This window comes from Python bivittatus, unplaced genomic scaffold (assembly GCF_059951505.1).
Source record: "Python bivittatus isolate LINGU-HERP-01145 unplaced genomic scaffold, Pbiv_v1 ctg000980_np1212, whole genome shotgun sequence".
Taxonomy (NCBI): Eukaryota; Metazoa; Chordata; class Lepidosauria; order Squamata; family Pythonidae; genus Python; species Python bivittatus.
The window spans coordinates 40,462,409-40,487,216 of record NW_028277125.1 but is presented as its reverse complement, the minus strand read 5'-3'; the positions used below and the strand labels follow the sequence as shown (position 1 = coordinate 40,487,216).

General features: G+C 38.4%; 1 protein-coding gene across 4 annotated transcripts in view; it reads right to left on the bottom strand.

The window, feature by feature from the left end:
* Window positions 1-17,245, bottom strand: part of ARMC8 (armadillo repeat containing 8) — a 78,717-nt gene extending 61,472 nt beyond the window's left edge. For 2 of the 4 annotated variants that reach the window (XM_088132372.1, XM_088132371.1), the window contains exons 1-2: window positions 17,004-17,244; window positions 11,513-11,589 (exon numbers count right to left, since the gene is read on the bottom strand). In XM_088132372.1, the coding sequence (XP_087988498.1) occupies window positions 11,513-11,589; window positions 17,004-17,048 (122 nt within the window). In that variant the 5' untranslated portion in view covers window positions 17,049-17,244. Of the gene's footprint in view, window positions 1-11,512; window positions 11,590-16,235; window positions 16,868-17,003 lie in introns of those variants that run through there. The other 2 variants (XM_088132373.1, XM_088132374.1) reach the window with 2 other exon arrangements.
* Between the last annotated feature and the right edge of the window lie 7,563 nt (window positions 17,246-24,808).

The window sequence follows — 24,808 nt, the reverse complement described above, 5'->3', positions numbered from 1 at the left end:
GAGTCACAACGCAGCTTCCACAAAGGTCATGGGACTATTGACATGATTTTTGTCATGCACCAACTTCAGGAGAAGTGTCAGGAGCAGAATCGTGAACTTTATACTACCTTTGTTGATCTCACGAAAGCCTTCAATGTTGTTAGCTGACAAGGCCTGTGGAGGATCATGTTGAAGTTCAGCTGCCCTGCCAAATTCATTCAAATGGTACACCAGTTCCACGATGGCACAATGGCCAGAGCGCTACTGGCATCAAACAGGGTTGTGTGCTTGCACCCACACTGTTCAGCATGATGTTTACTGCCATGTTGAATGATGTCTTCCAGGACAGTGATGCTGGAATCAGCCTCAGAGTAGATGGGAAGCTCTTCAACCTGAGGAGACTTCAAGCTATCACCAAAGTGAAAGAAACCATTCTGAGAGACTTCCTCTTTGCTGATGATTGTGTTTTGAATGCTGGCTCAGGGCCAGAGATGCAAGTCAGTACGGATAAATTCTCCATGGCTTGTGACAACTTTGGACTTACTATCAACATCCAAAAGACCAAAGTCATGCACCAGCCTGCTCCTCATGCACTGTACACGAACCCAAAATCACAATCAAAGGGCAGAAACTACAGGCAGTGGATCAACTGAATTACCCTGGCAGTACCCTCTCCTGTGCAGTAACTATTGATGCAGAAGTTAACTGCAGAATAGCAAAGACAAGTTCTGCTTTTGGTAGACCACACTCCACTCTGTGGGAACATCGAGGAATCAGCTCACTAACAAGACTGAAGGTCTACATAGCCATGGTAATTACTATCCTCCTGTATGCCTGTGAAACATGGACAGTGTATCGAAGGCATGCAACCATTTCCACAAGACTTGTCTTCGCAGGATATTAGGCATCAGATGGCAAGACAAAGTATCAGACACTGAAGTTTTATCTACAGCATCTCTACCATCAGTCTATACACTGTTGATGACAGCACAGATCCAGTGGGCAGGTCATGTCATTCGTATGCCAGACAAGTACATACTCAAGCAGCTCCTTTTTGCGGAACTCTCTGCTGGAAGATGTTTGCATGGAGGGCAGAAAAAACATTTCAAAGACACATTAAAGGCCTCCCTGAAGTTGCTTGATATAGACATGACCACCTGGGAAATGCTGGCACAAAACTGCCCTACCTGGTGGGGCCTCATCCACAAGGAAGCAAGGCACACTGCTAAAGCACAACATAAGCATGAACTGCGTAAGACCAGAGCTACTAGTCTACAACTGCAGTGCCTACACATGTCTGTCCAACATGTGCAAGAACATTCTGTGCCCAAATTGGCCTGATGAGTCATCTTCAGACACACATCTGGTCTTAACGTGATAAAAAAATAAAAAATAAAAGCATGATGTTGAGGTCTTCATCGACAATGATGGATGAACAACAAAGAGTACTGCCCAGAACAAAATCATATATTATTTAACTGAACATACTTTGTGCATGTCTGGATATTTCTTTTTCAGTGCAGAATGTGAATACTGACTCATTTTGCATATACTGCAGAATATGTGAACAAGTATATTTAGTATGGAATACAAGGAAAGATAAATTTGCAAATACAGCTGTAAGAAAAAAATAAATAAAATAGGAATAATCCCCATGTAAGCATTTCTTTGTACAATTAATTCTTCATTAAAATAGCTGTTGTTAGGTCTGCTGCATGCAATTACTGTATTTAGTCTTCCTACTACAGCAAATGGTAAAATTTTGAGTTTATGTTACAATACATATCCTTCTTTGAACACAAAGTAAGTACAGGTGGCCCTTGCAGTTTCTACAATTTTTGATGGTTAGAGACCAAACTTCAGCATATATGTAAAGGTTTTAATGTATCCAAGGTTTGGGCCTTGTTTTGTTATTTTTTGCATGGGAAAAACAGTGGACAGGCTTTAGAAATGCATCCAACCCTGCAGTCCTGCTATGCTGCCTCATCATGGCAGCATTTCTGTGTGTGTGTATATGTGTGTTCTTGGGAGTGTATGCCAAGAATATATAAACAGGCAGCAAACCCCACATTCACTTGCACTAATGATGTCACCCAGTTGGGTAATGAAATGTCTGCAAGCAAACTACCAAGCTCAGAGACAAGAACTCCACAGCTCAACTCTCACCTAGAGATATTCTCTTCCATGGGAGAAGATACATCCCCTAAGGCATGAAGATCATTCCAGCTGCCCAGCTAAAGCAAGCAAGCACATATATTGAGCAGCAGCAATCTAGGAAGATGCTAGAGGCAGATGATCATGTGACAATGGCAAAGGCATCAATTCACACTGTTTGGGAGACGGCAATGGTAAACCACTCCTTTACTTTCACCAAGAAAATCACATGGTAGGAAATATAAATGATTAACAATATAGTGCCAGATGATGGGCCCCTCTGGTTGGATGGCACTCAAGAAGCTATTGAGGATGAGCTGAGGATCTTTCGGAGTGGTGTTCATGATGCGGCTAGACTTAAGCCTTTGGGACATCTAGTTGCTGATGTTGCCATACAGGAAAAGAAAATCCAAAGCTGCAAAGACAGAATTACAGTGGGAACATGGAACGTAAGCAGCACGGGAAAGCTCAACATAGTGAAAGATGACATGAAATTATTACAAACTGACATCTTATGCATCAGTGAACTGATACAGACTGGGACTGGATACTTTGTCAGAAGATCACACTGTTTATTACTCAGGACATGAAAAACAAAGAAGAAACTGTGTTGCTTTTATTGTTAGGAAGGATACAGCAAGAACAATAGTTGATTACAATTCAATCAATGACTGAATAATATTGATTAGTCTTTGTGAACAACCTTTTAATATGGCAATCATCCAAGTTTATGCTCCAACAACAGATATAGAAGAAGAGGTTGATGAGTTTTATGATTTGAAATTGACAGAACATGCAAGCAAGGTGTGCTGCTTGTGATTGAAGACTGTAATCCCAGAGTTAGAAACATTAAAGAGGAAAATGTAGTTGGATTGTATGGCTTAGGAAACCAAAATGAATCAGGAGACCAACTTAATCAATTCCTGCCACTCCAATTATTTCTTCCTAGCTAACACTGTCTTCAAACAACCAAAATGATGCCTCTATACCTGGACATCAACAAATGGAGTACACAGAAATCAAACTGACTATATTATTGCTAAAGGAGGTGGGCGAGCTCAATCAGAGCATCAAAGACATGGCCAGGTGCTGACTGTGGAACAAATCATAAATTGTTCACGTGCAAGTTCCAGGTTAAGCTTGAGAAGAAGAAAGCCAATCAGTCATCATAATACGATCTTGAACATATACCCACCATTTTCAAGAAGAACATCAGGAATCACTTTAAGTCCTGAACCTCTTTGACAGAGAACTAGAGGAATGTGGAATGAACTTATAGAAGTTGTTAAGGATAAATGTGAAAAGAGACTGCCAAAAATGAAGAAAGAGAAGAAAGCAAACTAGATGTCAGAACAAACTGTGGAAATTGCCAAGAAGAGAAGCCAAAGCCAAGACAGATAAAAATATCAGAAAGGAACTTAACAAAGAGTTTCAGAGAGCTGTTAAAAGAGACATGAAGCAGTATTACAACATCTGTAATGGCAGAGAAGATGGAAACAGACATGGAAAAACTAATAAAGTCTCTCAACTCGGAAGGAGGTTCCAACCTCAAATTGGTATGCTAAAGGATAACAATGGACAGACAATAACCAATTCAAAGGAGATCAAACTAAGATGGAAAGAGTATATTGAAATACTGTACAGTAGAAATGTGAACATCCAATATACCTTAGAAGATATTCCCTATTTACAAGAATCTCTAGTACTAGAAGATGAAGTTGGACTCCAGACGTTACCAAGTCAGAAAACTACAGGAACTGATGGAATACCCACAGAAGTATGGCAAACAACAGAGGAGTCGGTAATGGTTCTAACCAGGCTATACCAGCCAGCATTTCTGGAGAACGACACAGTGGCCAACAGATTGGAAGAGGTCAATTTACATTCCAATTCCAAAAAAAGGAGACCTAACAGAATGTGCAAAGTATCCTACAATATCCTTAATTTCACAGACTAGCAAAATAATGCTTAGGATCATCCAACACAGATTAGAGCACTACATGGAAAAAAAGATGCTAGATGTTTAAGCTGGCATTAGAAAAGTTTGAGGAATATGAGACATTATTGCAGATGCATGCTGGATAATTGAGAAAGCCAAAGAATACCAAAAAGAAGTCACTATGTGCTTTAAAATGGGAATCCAAAAATATTTCATTCTCCTCATGAGATACTTATACAGTGGTACCTCTACTTACGAACTTAATCCGTTCCGGGACTCTGATCGCAAGTTGAGTTGGTCACAAGTCAAAGTAAATTTTCCCATAAGGTTCAATGTAATTACCATTAATCTGTTCCGGCGTCCGCGGACCATGCGTCAGGGGCGGAAAAACGGCTGCTGACCATGCAGCAGGGCGGAAAAATGGCCGCAGACCACGTGGAATGGGCGGAAAATGGCCGCGGACCACGCGGCAGGGCGGAAAAACGGCTGCAGACCACGTGGAACAGGCGGAAAAATGGCCATGGAGCATGTGGAATGGGCGGAAAATGGCCGCGGACCACGTGGAACGGGCGGAAAATGGTGCGGACCACGTGGAACGGGTGGAAAATGGCCGCGGATCCAGTTCGTAAGTCGAGGCGAGTTTGTAAGTAGAGGTAAATTTTTGGGGCCGGAGCTGGTCATATCTCGAAAAATTCGTAAGTAGGGGCGTTCGTAAGTAGAGGTACCACTGTATACAGATCAGAAAGCCACAGCACAGCAGAACCTGGCAAAACAGACTGACTCTAGGTTGGGAAGGAAGTGCAGCAAGGCTCTGTAGTCTCTCCTTATTTGTTCAATCTATATGCTGAAGGGAAGCTGGATTGGAAAGTAAAGTTGGACTTTGAAGAGTCAGTATAGGAAAAGTATTGACACTTTTGCATTTTGGTGTTGGAGAGACTCCTGAGAATACTATGGACAGCCAAGAAAACACACAAATGGATCACTGAACAAATCAACCCAGAGTTCTCACTTGAGGCACAAATGATCAGGCTCAAATTATCCTACAGGTAGTCCTTGGCTTACAACCACAATCGGGACCGGAACTTCCATCGCTAAGCAATGCAGTCATTAAATGAGTCATGCCTGATTTTACAAAATTTTGCCATGGTTATTAAACGAATCACACGGTCATTAAGCGAATCTGCCCACCCCCATTGACTTTGCTTGTTGGAAGCCCCCTGGGAAGGTCGCAAATGATCACATGACCCCAAGATGCTGCAACCATCATAAATACATCCCGCTTGCCAAACTCATGAATTTTGATCATGTAACCATGGGGAGATGCTGCAACGGTCGTAAGTACAAGGACTGGTCACAAGTTACTTTTTAGCGCTGTTGTAACTTTGAAGAGTTGTTAAACGAATGGTCGTAAGTCAAGGACTACCTGTACTTTAGACACATTATGGGAAGGCCTAGCTCTCTGGAGAAGGCACTAATGCTGGGAAAGGAAGAAGAACCCAAAAGAAGAGGATGACCACCAGCAAGGTGGATAGATTCATTTACAGTGGTGATGAGTGCACCATTGGAAGACCTGAAAGACCAGGTTAGGGACAGATCATCATGAAGAAAATCTATGTGGTCGCTAAGAGTCAACAACTTGATGGCACGTAATTATCATTTAGAAATGCTGAGAGCATATTTTTTAAATGTTAGCGTTAGGCCATAAGGACAATTTATGGATATTTGCACCTATTTATCACTCAGTTACAGTGGATCTTGTTACGTCAGCCTGATCACAAGGATCATGTGGCACCCTATGAAGTAGCTGGGCTTCTTTTTCAAAGTGACTTGCTTAGCTAGTGAAAGAGGGAGTCCCTCCACTTCTATCACACGTCTCATGCTGGCTTCTTTACTTTGGCTCTTTCACAATCTCTTTGAAAGGAACAGTCTGCAGGCAGCACTAGTATCACAAATGAGAGGCCCCTCCATTGAGACTGTGAAAGTGCCACAGAGAGGAAGCTGGCATGAGCAACTAAGGCAACTCCCTCCATCACTTGTCAAGCAAGTTGCTTCAAAGAAAGCCAACTGGTATAAAAAAGCCATGTGAAGCTCTGCAACAGTTCTGACTCAGCAAGAATACTACAAGTGAGAGAAAAAGAGAAGCAAAAACAAGTATACTGCACAAATGACCATTTAAGAAAGAAAAAGAAGACAATGGATGACCATGGGTCTTGTATTCATTGGGTTTTTTCCTGCGTTTTTAACCTGGAACAACACTTAATTATATAACAAATGGCACTTGTATTGAGTCTCCGCATGACATATTTTGATGATGCCATCAAGTCAATGTCAACTCTTTAGAGACCGCCTACATACGTAGTACTTTTATGAATCCTTGGTGGAAAGTGAAAGACTTGTCAGCATATGTTTTTTCATGCATCACATTGGTTCTTGGAGAAGCAGTCATGGGAGTTTCACTACTGTACTACATGCATTTAAAAAGCACAGAGTAACAGAATCCACTACAATCCTATTCTATATAGTTACGTATATCCAATGTACTGATTGTCTTTGGTTTACTATTTTCTTTTTTTAAATATTACACCTTGGTTTTCCTCTTGAAACCATACATTGGTTTTCCTCTATTCTCACAACCATCTTTACAGTAGGTTAGGCTGAGAGACAGTGATTGGCCCAAGTTATTCAATGATTGGCTCAAAGTATCCAATTGACCCAGTGAGTTCAAGGAAACTGAATTTCTTTGGTCCCAAATCCAACTTTTTAAATACTACATTACAAAGTTAAGGAAAGCACAATTAAAATCAGTAGCTATCATTCATATCAATACAGAAGTGACTAGCATAAAAGTCACATATTGAGATGCACCCTTGGGCTGAATGCAGAGTGGCTCACACATTACTTACATAATCAATTAAACAAAAATAATCAAGGCTTAATTAGAGACGCAACTATGTAATAAATATATTGAAAAGTGATCAGTTTTTATGTTGAGAATGACAAGTTGCAGAAGTTTAATGGCACTAGAAAATTATAAAATTAATTTGTTGTACAATCATCATTTTAAATAAAAGAACCATCATTTTTGGTTCTTTTATTTATTTTATTTGTATTTATATACCAATAGACGCCAAAGAAGAGCCCCAGTAGTTCACACCACAAAACATAAAAACATAATAAAAACATAAAAACACAGAACTACTATTTTCATTTGGGAATTATGAAATTTCACATTACTGAATATAGAATTATTATTTTAAAAGTTAATACTGAATTAAGTTTTGAATTCTGGAGTTTACTTCATTATTATCGGGTAATTTCAAAATATATGTCCTGTTTCCTATCCTGTTACATATATGTCGTTTCATGACCATAAAGGAATAAAATATAATTAGAATTTATGTTTTCTGATGTTATATTATTGTCCAATATTTAATCTCTATCAAATATTAAATATGAAAAAGTCTCACAATACTAGATACTGATAGAAGCCAAAATGATCAGTGCATAAGTATATGATGGTTAAGAAAAGAAGTAATTCCAGAAAAACCTTAATCAAAAACAAAAGTTATAGAATGAATTTTTCATACACTGGAAATATTAAATGAGGGGACATATTTATTAACATGAAAGTGTGATAGTATAAACATTATACTATCACACTTTCATATAACATTATCTATTTGTATTACATATACCAAAAAAGAAAAGGATTCCATAAAACCTAACTGTGGGTTCCTAGTACTAGAGTATAGCTTTCTAAGTCAGACGATGTTTTGGGCATCTTTAAATGAAATCCTCTTTAAATGAAACATATAGGTTTCATCTTTAAAACATTACACAAGAATACAATAATTATTTCATTGTTATTAATAGTCCTATCAAAATAAATGTCTCAAAAACAGAATTTATATTCAGAAAGATATTCCAAAACTAAAGAATGCAAATATTTTGTATTTAAAATTATCATAAATATAAAGAATGTGTTTAGCAATACTGTATGGAGTAACTATATAAAGTAAATAGCATCTATAGGGCAAAGGGCTGACAAATGCAGCTGCTAAAAGCTATTATAAAGCCCTTTCTGACCATTCTCTGACTACAAACACCCAGAGCAAAGTAAGATAATTTTCTCTCCAGAACAGACACAATCTTTCTTCCTGAAGTTCTAATTCACATGGATGTGTCTCACTAAACACTAAAATGTAGATATACCTGGCTGCACCAAAAATTTCTCTCACTATTTCTGAATGTCTCCAGAATCTCAGCTTAGGTTAAAAAACAGCACTTGAAATATTATCAATGTGCCAAAAGACTCAGAGGAATCAACAGCAACTGCATATAAGCAAGTTCTACCATGTTGGGAAATGAAGACAGATGTTATAAAAATAATGTACAATAAAGAGTAGGTACTGCTAAGTAATATTTAGCAATAGAAATTATCTCATCTTGTAATTATACTGCAGTATGTCTAATTACAAAAAATGATGGGAAATAGATCAAGTGTTGGACTAGGTTCTGGGATTCACAGTTCAAATCCCCATATAGCTACAAAACTCATGGGTGACCTTGGGTTAATAAATATAACCTTAATAGTTTTTGTTTTGCCACATATACTGCTTTGAACTTATTGGAAGAATGTTGGGGAAAAGCTGAAGTATCATTCCCAATATAATTCCATCTTTAGCTCTTTCTCATCTTAGTTCTCCCTATGTATGTATAAATTAGTTTGATTATTTTTCTGAAAGAAATCAAGCATAGTCATACTCTCAAGCAAAACATTTTCTAGATTAGAAAATATAGTGCCAGTTGCCAACTGTACACATGTGTGTACATTCAGTTTGTGAACTGAATTTGGGTACTGATAAACTCTAGAACATTAGAAATCTATTACAACTATGTCAGTGAAAATTATCAAAGTTGAAAGTAATCCTAAATGTGACTGCAGCTTGTACAATGCTAATTCCAAAAGTTTCTAAGGGAAAGAATTTTTAAAAAATGATTCCCTTCAGCTCAGAAGAATGGCCTCATTTTTTTGTACCATAAAAAATACTGGACACAGTAACAGTATAAATTAAATAATTGGTTCTTTTGCCATTCAACTATGCAATAAACATTATGAAATGAAGCTTACAGGTAACTCCTTTGAAGTAACTATTTGCTCAGAGCTAAAATTATTAACTTCCTCTATTCTTGTATTACTGAGATTTTTTTTCTCACTAAATAAAAATTCCAAAGTAATATCCTCATGAGAAATTCTAATAGCATTTTAAGTCACTACAATATATATCCATGTTCATTCACACAGACTGCAAAACACAAAATTAGAAAAGGAAATTCAGCTATCCTTGAACTGTGTGTGGATATAGTCTTAAAAGTTGTTAACTAATGCTGAATTCATTGTAGTCAAGAAAAGCTAAATCTTGATACAGTAGCTTTCTTGTTTACAAAATAAGATATCTAGTGTTCCCTCTCAGAAAATAAATATACATATAAATAAATCTTTCCAATTCTGGGATCTAATTAGTCCTATGTACTTGTAAGCATTGACTCATAAGAAAATGAGTGTTTTCTAAAGCAGATAATTCAGTTTTACTGAATTTACTATGCTTATTTAATAATTATGTACCACACCAGTTGACAGACACAACATCCCTTTTTTATATATGCCTGCTATTTGTGATGTAAACTTTTTAGTCCATCTTCTAAATGCCCATGTTTATTATGTATTTTGTTAAACAACTTTCACTGAATGTTATCTTTATCCGGTGATGAAGTATATTTTAAATGATATTAAATCTTTTGTCTGTACTTTGGAATAATGAGCTTGAATTCACCTTTTCAATCAGACACGTAAAACAATTTTCTTTTGTAGTTAAACCAGAATAATCATTTCAGATTTATTGGACACCTTTAAAACTGCTTAAATAAGGGTGGGTTACAATCTCCTTATTCTTGGAAATGCAATTTAGGAGTTGGAACATAAATCATATGGTTTGGTCAGAAATTCATAGGGTTTTCAACATGATTTTGTAGCAGGCAATTACTGTCAAATTATATGGAATTTATTGGTATACTAAGGCATTTCTTACAGCCACATACAAGAAGCCAATCATTTTTGGGGGGTAACCAAGGGAATTATTATACAACATTGGAATGCCAATTCAATATCTGGTTTCCAGGACAAGGAAATAGTACCATATTTACTCAAAAAGAGAACCAAGCATATTTTCCTCTGAAAAGGAAAACTAGATAGAAAATATGTTAAACACAAGCAAAAACCCTATACATTGCCCAGCTTTCTCACCATGTCAACCTAAAGTGGCCAACTGCAGCAGAAACCAATCCTGGAGATTCTTCTACTGCCAATAAATGTTTGTACGTGGCACACTTTATATCTATGTAGAAATCTATGTACCTGTCTAGATTAATCTAACGGGAGCCACAAGACAGGGCCAAAGCAAAACAGAAACAAAAATCTTCTTTTAATTATGTTTTTAATTACTGCTTAACCAAGTTAATTGATCCCTATCTGCGTATACCAATCATTTTCTTTTTCAGGCACAAAAATACAAAAGCACACAGAAACACATTTTCCATCTTAGCTGTCTTTAATTTATTTGCCCTATTCAGAAGTAATGCCTGTTTGCCCCTCCGACACAGTGACACAGACATATTCAGAAACTTTTGTTTAATTTTAGATTAAATGAATTTGTTTGGGGTCAGATGGTATGGCATACTGGAGCTGCTTAAACCACAATCAAGACATACTTTTTGAAGTTGATTTGCTTTATGTAACCGCTGTTACGATTACCATGATATTAGAATGTACACATGATGTACTATGGTTAAATAGAAGTTTCCAATAACATTCTTATAACTACAGATAAAAAAATGAATCTTATTCTAATCATGTTAAATTATGGTTTTAATACAACATCTGAATTCAAATAATTTGTCTATCAGATGCTTATATTTCAGATGTAAGAAAATTTATGCCTAAATTTAAATTCATGATTCACTTTAACTAAATTTAAGATACATGCTACTTATACTTTAAATTTTTAATGTCTATTAAAAGTATCTTAATATGTACAGTATCTTTTAAAACACTGGGGAATTCTCATCAGATGTGAAGGTGAATACTGTACAGGCAGGAAGAATATATTACTATCAGATGTATAAAATGGTAGGCATGATTTAAGCATGATTTAGAAATCAAGAGATATTCAAACTGCCACATGTGGAAAGTTAAATAAGGAAAGCCTTATACTATATTATATATCAGCTGAAAATAGTAACTGAGTGTATTTCATTAGTAATGCCTCAAATATGTAGTTACCCATGTGAAGTATAAAAAGCAAGTAATGAAAATGATTCAAAGCACATTTTGAATTATTTGAAAATTAAAGGCACAATAGCAAAAAAGTCTATATCACTTACATGACACCCTGAAGAACTTTTTGAGGATCAGGATCAAATAATCTGTCAACATAATGGCGACTACTTGCTGTAACTTCCTGTAAGCAAAGATATTTGTAGTCTGTCAGTGATGTACATTTTTAAAAATACAAGAACACAAAAAATTATGAAGCAGTAATATTTATTTACTAACAAATTTGAGCCCTAAGCATATAAATATTTTTAGAATATGTTATTCAGTAAAAATGGGATTTCATTTATTCAAAATACTATATTTAATTTAAGATGAATCTGCCTTCCCTTATTTAGCCAGGTATAACAAAATCCCCCAATAATATGGAAAGACTTTGAGTGGAAGGGCCAGGAAGAATAGTTAAGCATGCTGCTCTCTCTGTATTGCCAGGAGCTATTCTAAACTCAGATTGATAAAAAATATTTGTCACTTTTCCAACAAAGAAATATCAAAATACAATGTAACAGTAATGCAAAAATAAGCATTTCTATTAAAAAATAAACATAGGAATTTCTAATTGAATGGTTATCAGCAATAACAAAATATATAAGAAAAAAATAAGGGATGGACAGAATATGATTTCTACATAATTAATAATAATTTCCAACCTCCAATAGTTGAACAATTGCAGTTGTAAAATTTTCATCTACCCGTCCTAAATTACACAGTACTATCAAAAAGATGAATTTTGGGAGCAAAGGCTAATAGATTCTTGAATGGAAGAACTGAAGGTTCCATTCAGTTATGATTCAATTCAAAATGTACATAATCTCAAGTATATGGATTAGATTCTATGCTACGCAAACATAATTCCATTGGCAATTAAGTATTCCTTTCCTCTGCTCTCTCTTGCACTCATCCAAATTTCTCAAGCTTAAAAGTGGGAGGGGCATGGAGGGAGAGAAAGTAATGCTTTGATATTCCAACAGTAAAAGTCTTCATCAGCAAAATATGGGCTTTATAATACTGAGACAAATTTGACAGTAAAATCAAAAGTTTGCTTTGGGAGAACAAACTACATTTTTCAGGAACTGGTCCTAACAATTATTTCTAGACAAAGCAATATCAAAATTATTTTAGCTATGCATGGAAAAAGTATCATAGTGCCACTATATTCTTAAAAAGACTGTAAGAAATAAACCTTTACTTGTTCAAAATATAGGAAGAATTATATAGTTATCAGGCACAATACCAAAGCACTATCAATAGCAAAAATAATAATAATAATTTTGTATTGATTTCCATTGCATCAGGTAGTAGCATTTGCTTGGGTAGGCTGGGCAGCTAAGCAGAGTTTCCTTGGTTAGTAAAGTATTTAAATGAGAGATCTACACAGAATACTAGAATGGGAATTTTAAAAAAAACAAACTTTTTTGAAGGCAGCAATGGCAACCCACACTGTTTCCAAGAAAACAATATTGTCTATAACTAACAAGAAAAAAGATATTATTTATTAATATTATTTATTAATTATTATTATTTAAACTTGTATGCTGCCTGATTCTCAACCACACTTATGATCTTGGGATCATTAGTGGACACCTCAATGATGACAGTAACTCTGCATGCAGCAGCTGAGAAAAAGGAAATTGCATACTAGGGATGATCAAGAAAATAATTCAAAATAAAAAAGCCAACACCGTAATGCCTTTACACAAATCCATATGTCTGCATCTGGAGTACTGCATATAGTTCTGGTTTATGCATTATAACAAGGATATAATAGGGCTGGAAAAGGTGTAGAGGAAGGCAACCAAAATGGTTTAGCTAAGAACATCTTGCATACAAGTCTTGAAAAAAATGCAACTGAGGAGTACATGATCAAATTATACAAAATCATGTTTGGCACAGATTGAACAGGCAGTTTTTTTCTTCTTTGCCTCTCTCTTGATTATCTTTTAAGCAAATTGTCACAGGCATCCATATGCAAGGGGAGGTGCAAGTGACATCATTCACATCCCAAGGCCACTGTGCAAATTATGTACCAGGTGCCATTCACATCATGATGCAACTGACACAAGTTACACAATGTGTATAATTTGTATAATGTCATAATTTACATTACACTATTGTGGCTGCTCCTAGGCATCTAGGAAGCTATTTATGCTTATTCAGAAACAAGCCCAGCAGTTTGTGTCTTTTTCATGAAACAGAAATGTATCAGCATCATTTTTGAATCCTCAACAAGCAAGCCTTTCCACACAAGTACTAGAACACAGTTTGTCTTCAATATTCATCACAGAAAGCATTTTCTGTAAACAGTCATAAGAAACGGGATTGATCATTTTGGGAAAAATCATAATGCTTCTGTACCACACTATACACTACTCAATAATGCCAACTGGAAGGGCTGACAAAAGCAACATAGGCAAGGAAAAGTCTATTTTTACAAGCACTGTTGCATGTCTCTAAATCTAGATCCAAAACATAGATTAGCATCCTTAGAGATGCAGCAAAACCTTAATTTACTCAGGATGCTTGCTGTACATACAGACAAAAGTAACTTCCATTTAACACAAAGGAAGTTTTATGTTAAATGGAAGTTAATATGCACAGTAAATATGCACAGAATTGTTATGTAAGGCAAATAAACAATAGTGTTTCCAAATGATGTGCTTTCAAGGAGTCCTATCCACACTAATTTTTATGAGTAGTAGCAGGAGTGAATTGCCCAGAATTCTAGGCAATATTCTACAGTGCATATTCCATTCACATGTGACATTAGCCAAACATGCCTAGCCTTGCTGTTGGTCCACCTGAACAAAGACATTAATTTTCTTGATCAACATTTTTCTTAGAATTGCATATTATAGGAGAATCAATACTTGCTTTCAAGGAAATGTGACCTTTATTTTATTTAGTGCAACTCACATGCCACTTCATTTCCAGAGACTCCAAGAGGCTTACAATATTACACTTAGAAGATTAAAAATACAAATTAATACAGTTGTAACTGATCATCCAATGCATTATTTTACTTGTCCCCAGATGCCTTTCTGGTGATCCATGTTTTTACAGCTCTTGAAAAATGTAGTAAGTTGGTCCTGTTGCAAAGGAGAGAAGTGAAGCTCAGGGTCCCTGAAAATTGTATTCCATCAGTGGTGGGACCTTTGGCAAATTGGATGGGCAGATTCAGTTTGGAAAAGCCATCACAGAGGCATCCACAAAGGGCTTTAAAGATGACAACCAGCATCTTGAATTGTACCTGGAAGCTACATAGCAGCTGGTGCAGTTCCCATAATAGTGATGTTACAGAGACAAATGCTGATGTACCTATAATTACCCAGGCTACTGCATGTTGCATCAGCTTAAGATTTCAGAAGGTCATCAAGGATAGCCCCATGCAGAATGCATTACGTGATCTAGCTCCAAGGTGACAAGGGCATGAGTGACTGAAAGAAAAGCTTCCTGATCCAGAAAGGACAAAGATGCCATACAAGATATAATTGTGCAAAGGCCCTCATGGCTGCAGCCTCTACCTGCTGTTCAACCAGGAGCCCTGAGTTCAGGAGGACCTCCAAATTGTGGGTCAGCTTCATCTGGTGAAATGTTACCTCATCCAGAGTACAAAATAGACTATCTCTGGACTCAATCAGTTTCTGAATCCATAGCCACTCTGTCTTGGTAGAATTCAGTCTGCTAATTTATAATTTTCCAATCAGTAGAACTTAATCCTATTATTTCTCCAACACAAGACCATATCCTTTTGCCAATTTTCCCCTTTGCGCTATAAATAAAAATGCATTGTACATATTTTAAATATAGCACACCTACTCTCAAAACCAAAAGTGATGATGGGGGGCTGTTGAAAATATGCTATTATCAATCAAGTGTATAATCCACTACATTACAACATTCTTTAACTGCTGACATTACAGATTTGAAATATTTTTCAGTCATCAATAAAGCTAGTATTTTGGCATTTAATGCTATTGCTTAGGTATCTAAGACAGCTTCCTGTAGGGATGTTGCCTAATTCATATCCTATGAGATAATCAAATTTAAAAAATAATACCATTCTGTTTCTACAGCTAGACAGAAACATAAAATGATACAAATCATATGCTTTATGTCATGACATTGGCATGGATGATATACTCTGATTTAATGGACAATCAAGAATAACATACCCCTTTCCCCAAATTGGTTCATTAAATCAAATTTTCCTTGTAGTTCCATAGTTAGAAACTTGTCCACAAATCTTTAATCCAAAAAAATATTCTAAATTTAAACACATACACACATATTCAAAAAAAACAATATGGTTTCATGCAAAAATAGTATTGTCCATAGTGCAAACATTTTTTCCCCTTTCTTCAATGGATGTTAAGTGTAAGAACAGTGTACAAACACAAGAATTCCATACTTGTTGTAGCTCTTTCAGACCCTTGGAACATACCCAAACCTATAAGGTAATAGATTTTGCGATACAATGAGACAGAATCCCAACAAAATCACATTGAAAACAGCACATTCCTTAAATGTTCTTGCCACAGATACAGCCATATAAGTGATGCTGAAGTAGTGATAACAGCATAATCACCTTCCCTTCCTAAAGCTGCAGCATTTTTATGAACTTGGCAGCAATACAGAAAGTATTGGATCCAATGTTAACACATGCAAGTATGGACTGGTTAGCCAAGACTTATGTGAGTACTTATATCTGAACTTAAATAAATATACTTTTTAGTGCATATATATTAGTATACATACATCCATACTAAAACTTACCCAAATGTGACTCCATTGTAACCTGCTACAAAAAAAGAACTCCTATACTGTACAATTAACAGCTATCTAAAATGGGACTTGCAACTGCTATAACTTCTTTTTCTAGACTTCTATTAATGGAATAGGAATTTGTTTTGCACAATGCCACTCTAATTGTGTTCAGATTCAACATTATTAGGAAACAAACCAAGCATTTTAAAAGTTATGCTGGCTAGCAAGTCAATTACTTATACACATTTTCCCCACTCTAATTAAAAAAAAACAAGTCAGAACTTCTATATAGGGGGGGGAAACTGTGGCTGTAAACGTTCCTAAAACCAAGAAAGAGAAAGGGGGAAAATGCATTAGAAAAACCATTCACTTCCCTCAAAATCTATGGATACAAGATTTTCCCCATAACATCTTTATGCAGAAAATAATGCATCAGGGGCTGGCAATTTTATTTCCTTCAGAGAAAAAGTCCAGCACTCGGACATCCCCAAATCTCCCCAGCCCACCTCGAAGCGAAAAGCAGCCAAGGCTGTCCTACTCCTATCGTAGCTGCAAGAGAAAAATAGGACAAGCTGCAAGGAGGGCGGGACCCGCTAGGAACAATCTAAGAAGGTAGTCCTTCCCTCGCCCGGCCGGACACAGAGGACCAAACCCGCTTCCTCCAGCCAAGGTAAGAGAGGAAAAAGGCCGCCAAACGGAAGCCCCAACGCGGCTGACTTCCTTCACCAGGAACCAGAAGTACTAGTCTCGCCGTTGCTGCGCCGGGCCTGCACTTACCGACAGGATACTCATGCGGAGTGGTGTCTCCAGCACACACGCCATCTTGACGCACGCCAATGGCACCAGCCGTTCAACCCCTCGCAAGAGCTGGTGCCAGGACTGCTGCGATGACTACTTGTGCTGCTGCTGCTGCTGCCGCCTCCTCCAAGCGCACCCACATCGCCGGGGGGGGGGGAGGTGGAAGGAAGGAAGGAACTACATCCCGTCAGTTGAAATAGCGAATGGAAAAAAAACAGCTTCTTCGGCAGCGAGGAACACGCATGCGTGGCGAGGACTTGTTGACGGGAGGGAGGGATTATTTCCGGAAGTAGGTAGATTTACTCCCACCTGCTTACAGAACATCAGGATGAAAAGAAATGTGAAACGTGATGCGCCAACTCGACTTTCGGATGTTTGGGCGTTGAGCCAACGGGAGGGGGGGAAGAGGCTGGCATGCGCATGCGTAACGGTAAAACCACCTGTCAGAATTTGTCCTTGGCGAAGTGAACCGGAGGAAAAAAAAAATTCATATGCTTTGTGCTGGTACGCCATCTATTGACAATTATGTTTTAGGGACATATGCTTCTAACTTGAACCCAGAAAAACTGCACATCACTGATATGTAATTATGTTAAAGTATTTAGAAAAAAAGTGTTGCATTGTAGTGGGATGAGACACTAGGGTGGAAGGCTGGATGTCTCAACTCTCATTTTCTAAATATTTGTTAAAACAGTAGTAAGAGAATGCCCTGCTGTGGTTGCTCAACACACTATGCTAGAAACCTTTAAGGCCTTTCTAGAGCTCTCCACCCATCCTGATCAGAAAACTATACTAGCATAAAATGTGCTGCTGTTAGCACTTCAAGGTTGACCAGATCAGGAAACATCTTATGGAGTCTCATAAGATGACTAGAACTATACTTTACTGAGATAGGTTATTGTAGCAGAATCTTGCAAGCCTAACTGCATTTTTCCTTTTCTCCTCTTATACCCTAGGGCAGTGATGGTGAACCTTTTGGGCTCGGTGTGTCAAAAATTTGGAAAATGCCTAACTCGACTCTGCTCGCATGTCACACACCCCCGCACAAAAGAGAAACAATTCTTTACATATTCATTTATTAAAAAAAAGTACAGTCCAATCATGTGTGGTGCCATGTATTATATAAAGAAATGTCAAATAATTACAAAAATGAAATATGAGAAAAATTCAGTTTCTTTGGTAACTCAGACAGGGAGAATAGTTGTTAGGTGTTGAACGCTGGTGTGTCTTGTGTGTCTTGTCATCTTTGACACGTGTGCCATAGGTTCACCATCACTGCCCTTGGGAGTCAGGAAGGAATACTCTTTCCCTGTTTCTCAGGCTCAACACATTTTTTGAATATATTGAATCTCTGAATAGATTCTCTAAGGTAATCTCTGTAGCTCCCTATGGCTGTTCCTTGTGCTGATCTCTATTCTGCCTTTATTTTGGCTTGTGATAAATGGTGGTGCCCTAATGTATCATTTGCAGGGCATGTATGATAGAAAACTTACCCCCAAAACACCAACAAATGGAGAGCATTCAAACAATCATTTTATTTTCCAAAGCTGGTCAATTGTATCCAAATGAGTCAAGAGCAAACTGGTCTCTTGTATCCAAATAAGTCAAGAGCAAGAACACAAAATTACACAAGTATTATTGATTTATTATAGCTTCCCACTCAGACTCTGGACAGCTTACAAATACAGATACAAAGCAATAAAAACAGTTAAAAACATACAAGCCCACAGCAGCCCGGATTAAAGCAATCAAACAGTAACAAACCAAACCAAACCAGAGGCCCCACAAACACATCAACTGCAGACCTGAGAGCAAAGCCAGGTCTTAAGTGCTTTTTGGAATCCTAGGAGAGAGAGCACTGTCCATATCTCTGGGGGGATGCTGTTCCAGAGGGGCCATAACAGAAAAGACACGCTCCCTCAGTCCCATAGGACGACAACATTCAGTAGAAGAGACCTAGAGCGTACCCACTCTGCTAGAATGTATTGGGCAGAGAGAAACAATTGGAGATAGGTGGACTCTCAGCTTTAAGGGCTTTATAGGTAATGACCAGCACCTTAAATTGCACCTGAAAGCTGGCTGGCAACCAATACAGCTCATGTAGCAGTTGTGACACCCATTACTGCTTGCGCCACTGCATTTTGGACCAACTGCAACTTCTGGATGGTCATCAAGGGCAGACCCATGTAGACCACATTGCAGTAATCCAATTGTGAGATGACCAGGGCATGAGTCTGAAGGGCCTCCCGATCCAGGAAAGGGCACAACAGGATGAATCTATGCAAAGGCCCTCTTGGCCACAGTGGACACCTGCTTTGAACAGTAGCTGTGAGTCCAGAAGAACCCCCAAGTTGCACACCAGTCTAGAATGGGGAAGTGCTACTCCATCCAAGTTAACAATGGAAACGTCCTGGGAGGGGGGCAAACAGCCATAGCCACTCAGTCTTGGCAAGATTGAGCTGAAGTGTGCTCTGCCCCTTCCAGACCTGAATAGCCTCCAGACACTGGTTAGTACATCAACAGTTTCACCTGTGCAGCCTGGGGTTGAGATATAACGCTTGGTATCATCAGCATACTGATTCTGAACCCCGAACTGTTGGATGACCTCATCCATCAGTTTCATAGAGATGTTAAACTAGAGAGTGTGTGTCAAGCCATGAGGCACTACACAAACGAGGGGCTGCAGACGCAATCTCTTCCCCCCCCCCCGCCAGTCACCAATTGAAACTGGACGCTGAGGATGGGGGTGAACTACTGCAACATAGTGTCTCCCGCTCCCAGCCAGTCCAGAAGGATTCCAGGGTCAATAGTATCGAAAGCCATTGAGAGATCAAGGAGCACCAGGATGGATGCATCATCCCCATCCTGGCTCTTTAGAATGTTGATCAAAGACAGTTTGAGCATGTGTGTCCATTAATAGGAGATCCCAATAGAATTGCTTTATAACTGGTAAGGACACAAGATAACTCTAAATGGGAGAGGGGTATCCTTCAAGGTATGGAAACATTATAGACATATTCCTTGAAAGGCAATACACTAGTTTTAATATACGAGTTCTGCCAAGGCTCTAACTGCTATTCTAATAAGCTGCCCCTATATTTTACTGCAGGTAGAAAGTAGCAGTATACATCTTTGAATCTACTGCCTTCTCTCAATCAATTAAACATTAAGAGGCACAATGTGGCACAGTAAAGAAAATTCCATTCTTACAGATGCTAAATGAGAGATATACAAAAAGACATATGAGATATTATGTTTGTAGAAGTAGGGGCATGATTACATAAATAATTCAACCTGAGTTCACATTCCAATTCTCCAGAGCATGTTAAGCAAAGCTATATGTGAATTCTTCCAGCTTTCTGCCTCTCTGCTGTTATGACAGTAATACTGTATACTGTAGTTGCTTAATGGGAGTTGTAGTTAAGAACCCCTTGAGGTTGTGGAAGCTTATAGACATCTCCTTAACTACAGCATAAATATGTCCCAGAAGCCAATTTTATATGATATGTCCTCATGATGTTGGCTTCATCTCATCCCTAGCCCATAGGTGAAGAAGTCATCTTTAGCTGTTCCAGTTTTAAAGCTGTTTTCCCTCTTCTCTCAACACAATTTTTGTCCTGGACACAATCTAGGACACTTTGTCAGTGATGCAGATGATGACATGATCAGAGCCTGGAATCTGCCCACATTCTTTTGGCTACATTAGGCTGCTACAGGGACCATTTCCCCCACCCTCTCCCCAGTTGCTGGTGTTTCAAGTAAAAGATCTTGATATTAGCAATCTTTTGCATGCCATGATATTGACATGAGTACTCTTAGAGCCTGATGAAGGGAACAAAGCCAGGTTAAGATAGCTTTGCAGTTTGAATTAAGATAGACAAAAGATAAACTTCATGTTCAGCCAATCAACATGTGAAGCCAAAACTAAACAATTACAGCTTAGCAAAATAGATAATTCTGAAGCTTTCCCCAGTTATACCTATATATAGTACAAACATGCTCTGGCAGTGCATGAACTCAGTATACTGTATGAACTAAGTCATTGCTATTTCTAACCAGTAGTTTATGTCTTAGTTTTTCCCCATTTGCAGCTAACCATGGTACAAATATGACTGAATAAGTTTTTTTCTGTCTTGTCCCACCGGCCGTGAAAGAAACAGACATACAATGCATTCGGAAAGTATTCAGACCCCCTTCACTTTTTTCAATTTTGTTATGTTGCAGCCTGATATTACAATCATTCAAATTCATTTTTTTTCCTCATTAATCTACACTCAGTACCCCATAATGACAACGTGAAAACAGAATTTTAGAAATGTCTGTAAATTTATTAAAAAAGAAAAAACAAATATCACATTGGCATAAGTATTCAGACCCTTACTCAGTACTTTGTTGAAGCACCTTTGGCAGCAGTTACAGACTCGAGTCTTTTTCGGTATGACACGACAAGCTTTGCACACCTGGATTGGGGGATTTTCTGCTATTCTTCTTTGCAAATCCTCTCAAGCTCAATCAGGTTGGATTGAGACCATTGGTGGGCAGCCATTTTCAGGTCTCTCCAGAGATGTTCAATAGGGTTCAAGTTGGCTCTGGCTGGGCCACTCTAGGACATTCACAGAGTTGTTCCTAAGCCATTCCTGTGTTGTCTTGGCTGTGTACTTAGGATTGTTGTCATGTTGGAAGGTGAACCTTCAGCCCAGTCTGAGGTCCTGAGCACTGTAGAACAGGTTTTCATTGAGGATATCTCTGTCCTTTGCTCCATTCAGCTTTCCCTCAACCCTGATCAGTCTCCCAGTTCCTGCTGCTGAAAAACACCCCCACAGCATGATGCTGCCACCACCATGCTCACTGTTGGGATGGTATTGGGCAGGTGATGAGCAGTGCCTGGTTTCCTCCAGACATAATGTTTAGAATTGAGGCCAAACAGTTCAATCTTGGTTTCATCAGACCAGAGAATCTTGTTCCTCACAGTCTGAGAGTCCTTCAGGTGCTTTTTTGCAAATTCCAAGCGGGCTTTCATGTGTTTTGCACTGAGGAGAGACTTCGGTCTAGCCACTCTGCCATAAAGCCCAGATTGGTGGAGGGCTGCAGTGATGGTTGTCCTTCTGGAACTTTGTCCCATCTCCACACAGGATCTCTGGAGCTCAGTCAGAGTGACCATTGGGTTCTTGGACACCTCTCTTACTATGGCTCTTCTCCCACAATTGCTCAGTTTGGCCAGGTGACCAGCTCTTGGAAGAGTCCTGGTTTTGCCAAACTTCTTCCATTTGAGAATTATGGAGGCCACTGTGCTCTTGGGAACCTTCAATGCAGCAGACATTTTTTTGTAGCCTTCCCCAGATCTGTGCCTTGCAATAATCCTGTCTCTGAGCTCTGCAGGCAGTTCCTTTAACCTCATAGCTTTTGCTCTGGTACAGTATGCATTGTCAGCTGTGAGGCCTTCTATAGAGAGGTGTGTGCCTTTTCAAATCAGCTCCAATCAATTTAATTTACCACAGGTGGTCTCCAATCAAGGTGTAGAAACAGCTCAGCAACTATCAAGAGAAATGGAAGGCACCTGAGCTAAATTTCAAGTGTTGTTGCAAAGGGTCTGAATACTTATGCCAATGTGATATTTCAGTTTTTCCTTTTTCATACATTTACAGACATTTCTAAAATTCTGTTTTCACTTTGTCATTATGGAGTACTGAGTGTAGATTAATGAGAAAAAAATGAATTTGAATGATTGTAGTACTAGGCTGCAACATAACAAAATTGAAAAAAGTGAAGGGGGTCTGAATACTTTCCGAATGCACTGTAAATCCTCCAGCAATACCAGTGTTATTGTAGTCTCCTTTAACCTGACAATATCCAAGAACTGTTTTGATATCGATTTTTTTATTATTGATTTATTTTGTTGATATGCCACCAGGGTCACTGTGAGTTGGGTGGCCATACAAGCTGAATAAATAAAACAGCAGCCACAGACACCAGGTGAACAAAATCTTTTACAGTGTCCATGGTGAGGGGGATATGATAAAATATGTGTTATGTGTCATGACACAAACTCTCACTTTATATACTTGCATGCAACACCATGATGTAAATGTAAAATATTGTGATACCATGATGCATATTTTGTCTTCTTGGTGTCATTATCGCTATCTGCGGATGCCTAGGTTCACCACCCACTTCATAGGAGGCAAAGTCAGTAGCAGAGAGGATCAGTGGGGTATTTACTGGCTGTTTCAGGCTGAGGTGGGCACACATCTCCTCTCAGATCCCTGGTCAGCCCAAATGCTGTAATTTTGCTCATACCCCTAAAGAGCTGGATACAGAAGAGGAAGGACAGCAAAACAGGAGGAATCAACCAATCACCTTGCTTATCACGCGCTGCACATGCAAAATCAGGACACTATTCAATAGTCAGAAAGAGGCAATAGAAGCAGGATAAGGACGTATCTATACTGTAGTTTACTGTTGATTCAAAGATGTGTGGATAGTACTTTGATTTAGCAGTGGAGAAAGGTCCTCAGTTATAAAAAGCAGTGAATTGGATGAAATGGAAGAATCCCTGAGTTACAGTTTTTCTCTCTGGCATACTGTTACTTTGCTTCTGACATTCAAAGGAAACTATGGTAAAGTTGTAGAGCTCCCAACAGAAATTCAACACAACACTTTGGAAGTAGGAACACAGAATCATATTTATTATGACTTCTTGGGAGGGGTGACCATGACGGCTCTGAGCCTTAACCATTTTTGCAACACCTGAGCTTAAAAGTGAGTTAATGTTTTGTTGTTATTACTTACTGTTATGCAAAAGTAAATTAGATATGCATATATGATTATAAAATGTAAACCATACTGGGTGCTTTGAAAGAAAGGTGGTAGATAAATGAGATACTTAGAAGATAAATGTGAATTTGTTAAAAGAAATTTGGGACTGGATATATTACTAGAAGAAACTTCCAGTGGTGTGGTCTTAAGGTGGCTCAAGAATTTTTGGGTTAAATGCCTGTTCCTCAATCCTTCTGAGTAATTGGATTCACCCTGGCAATTTACTTGAGCACCTTTGATAAGACAAGCCCTAGCCTGACATGCTATAAGGGAATCTCCCAAAGGACAGCATGGACGTATTATTTAGACCAGCCCGAATCTTATTTCAGCATACACCGCTATTCATTCTTTACTCAACTCAATATATATATATGGCTTTGTTGAATGGAATAAAGAACTAGGAGCTAACTTCAGCCTGTGGGGATGAAGCTGATGAATACACAACATGGGTGCGGTAGGAGTAACTATGAGCCACAGAGAGTGAGACATAAGCACTTTGTAAGGGAAGAGCCCTGGAGCTTTGGAATCAAGAGACAGGAAACTGCAGCTGACATTTCAGAAATGCCAGACCTAAGGGTTCCATAATCTTGGCTCAGTGTGCTACAATCATGTGGTTTAAAAGTGGAGAATAAAGAAGTTATTTTCTTTTTCCTTTCTGGTTTCTTAATCTTTCAAGAACGTTTAAAACTTTCCACTGCAACATAGCAAGGCCGAAGATGAGATCAACATTTCTGCTAATGTCAAGGGCGTCGGTCTTTTGTTTTAAACGTCCTCCTCAAACCGAACTTCACAAGAATTGCCTTCCTAAATCCTAGGGCCCTCAGAGGCGGTTGCCTGTGGCCCTTCCCAGGCAGGACAAGCAAAGATCAGACTTCGGCTTCTGTTTACGGGACACAGAAAAAGAATCTCAGGCGGGAGCCGCGGGGGCTGGCGCTAGAACGAGACTCGGCCCTCTTGGCAGGCAAATG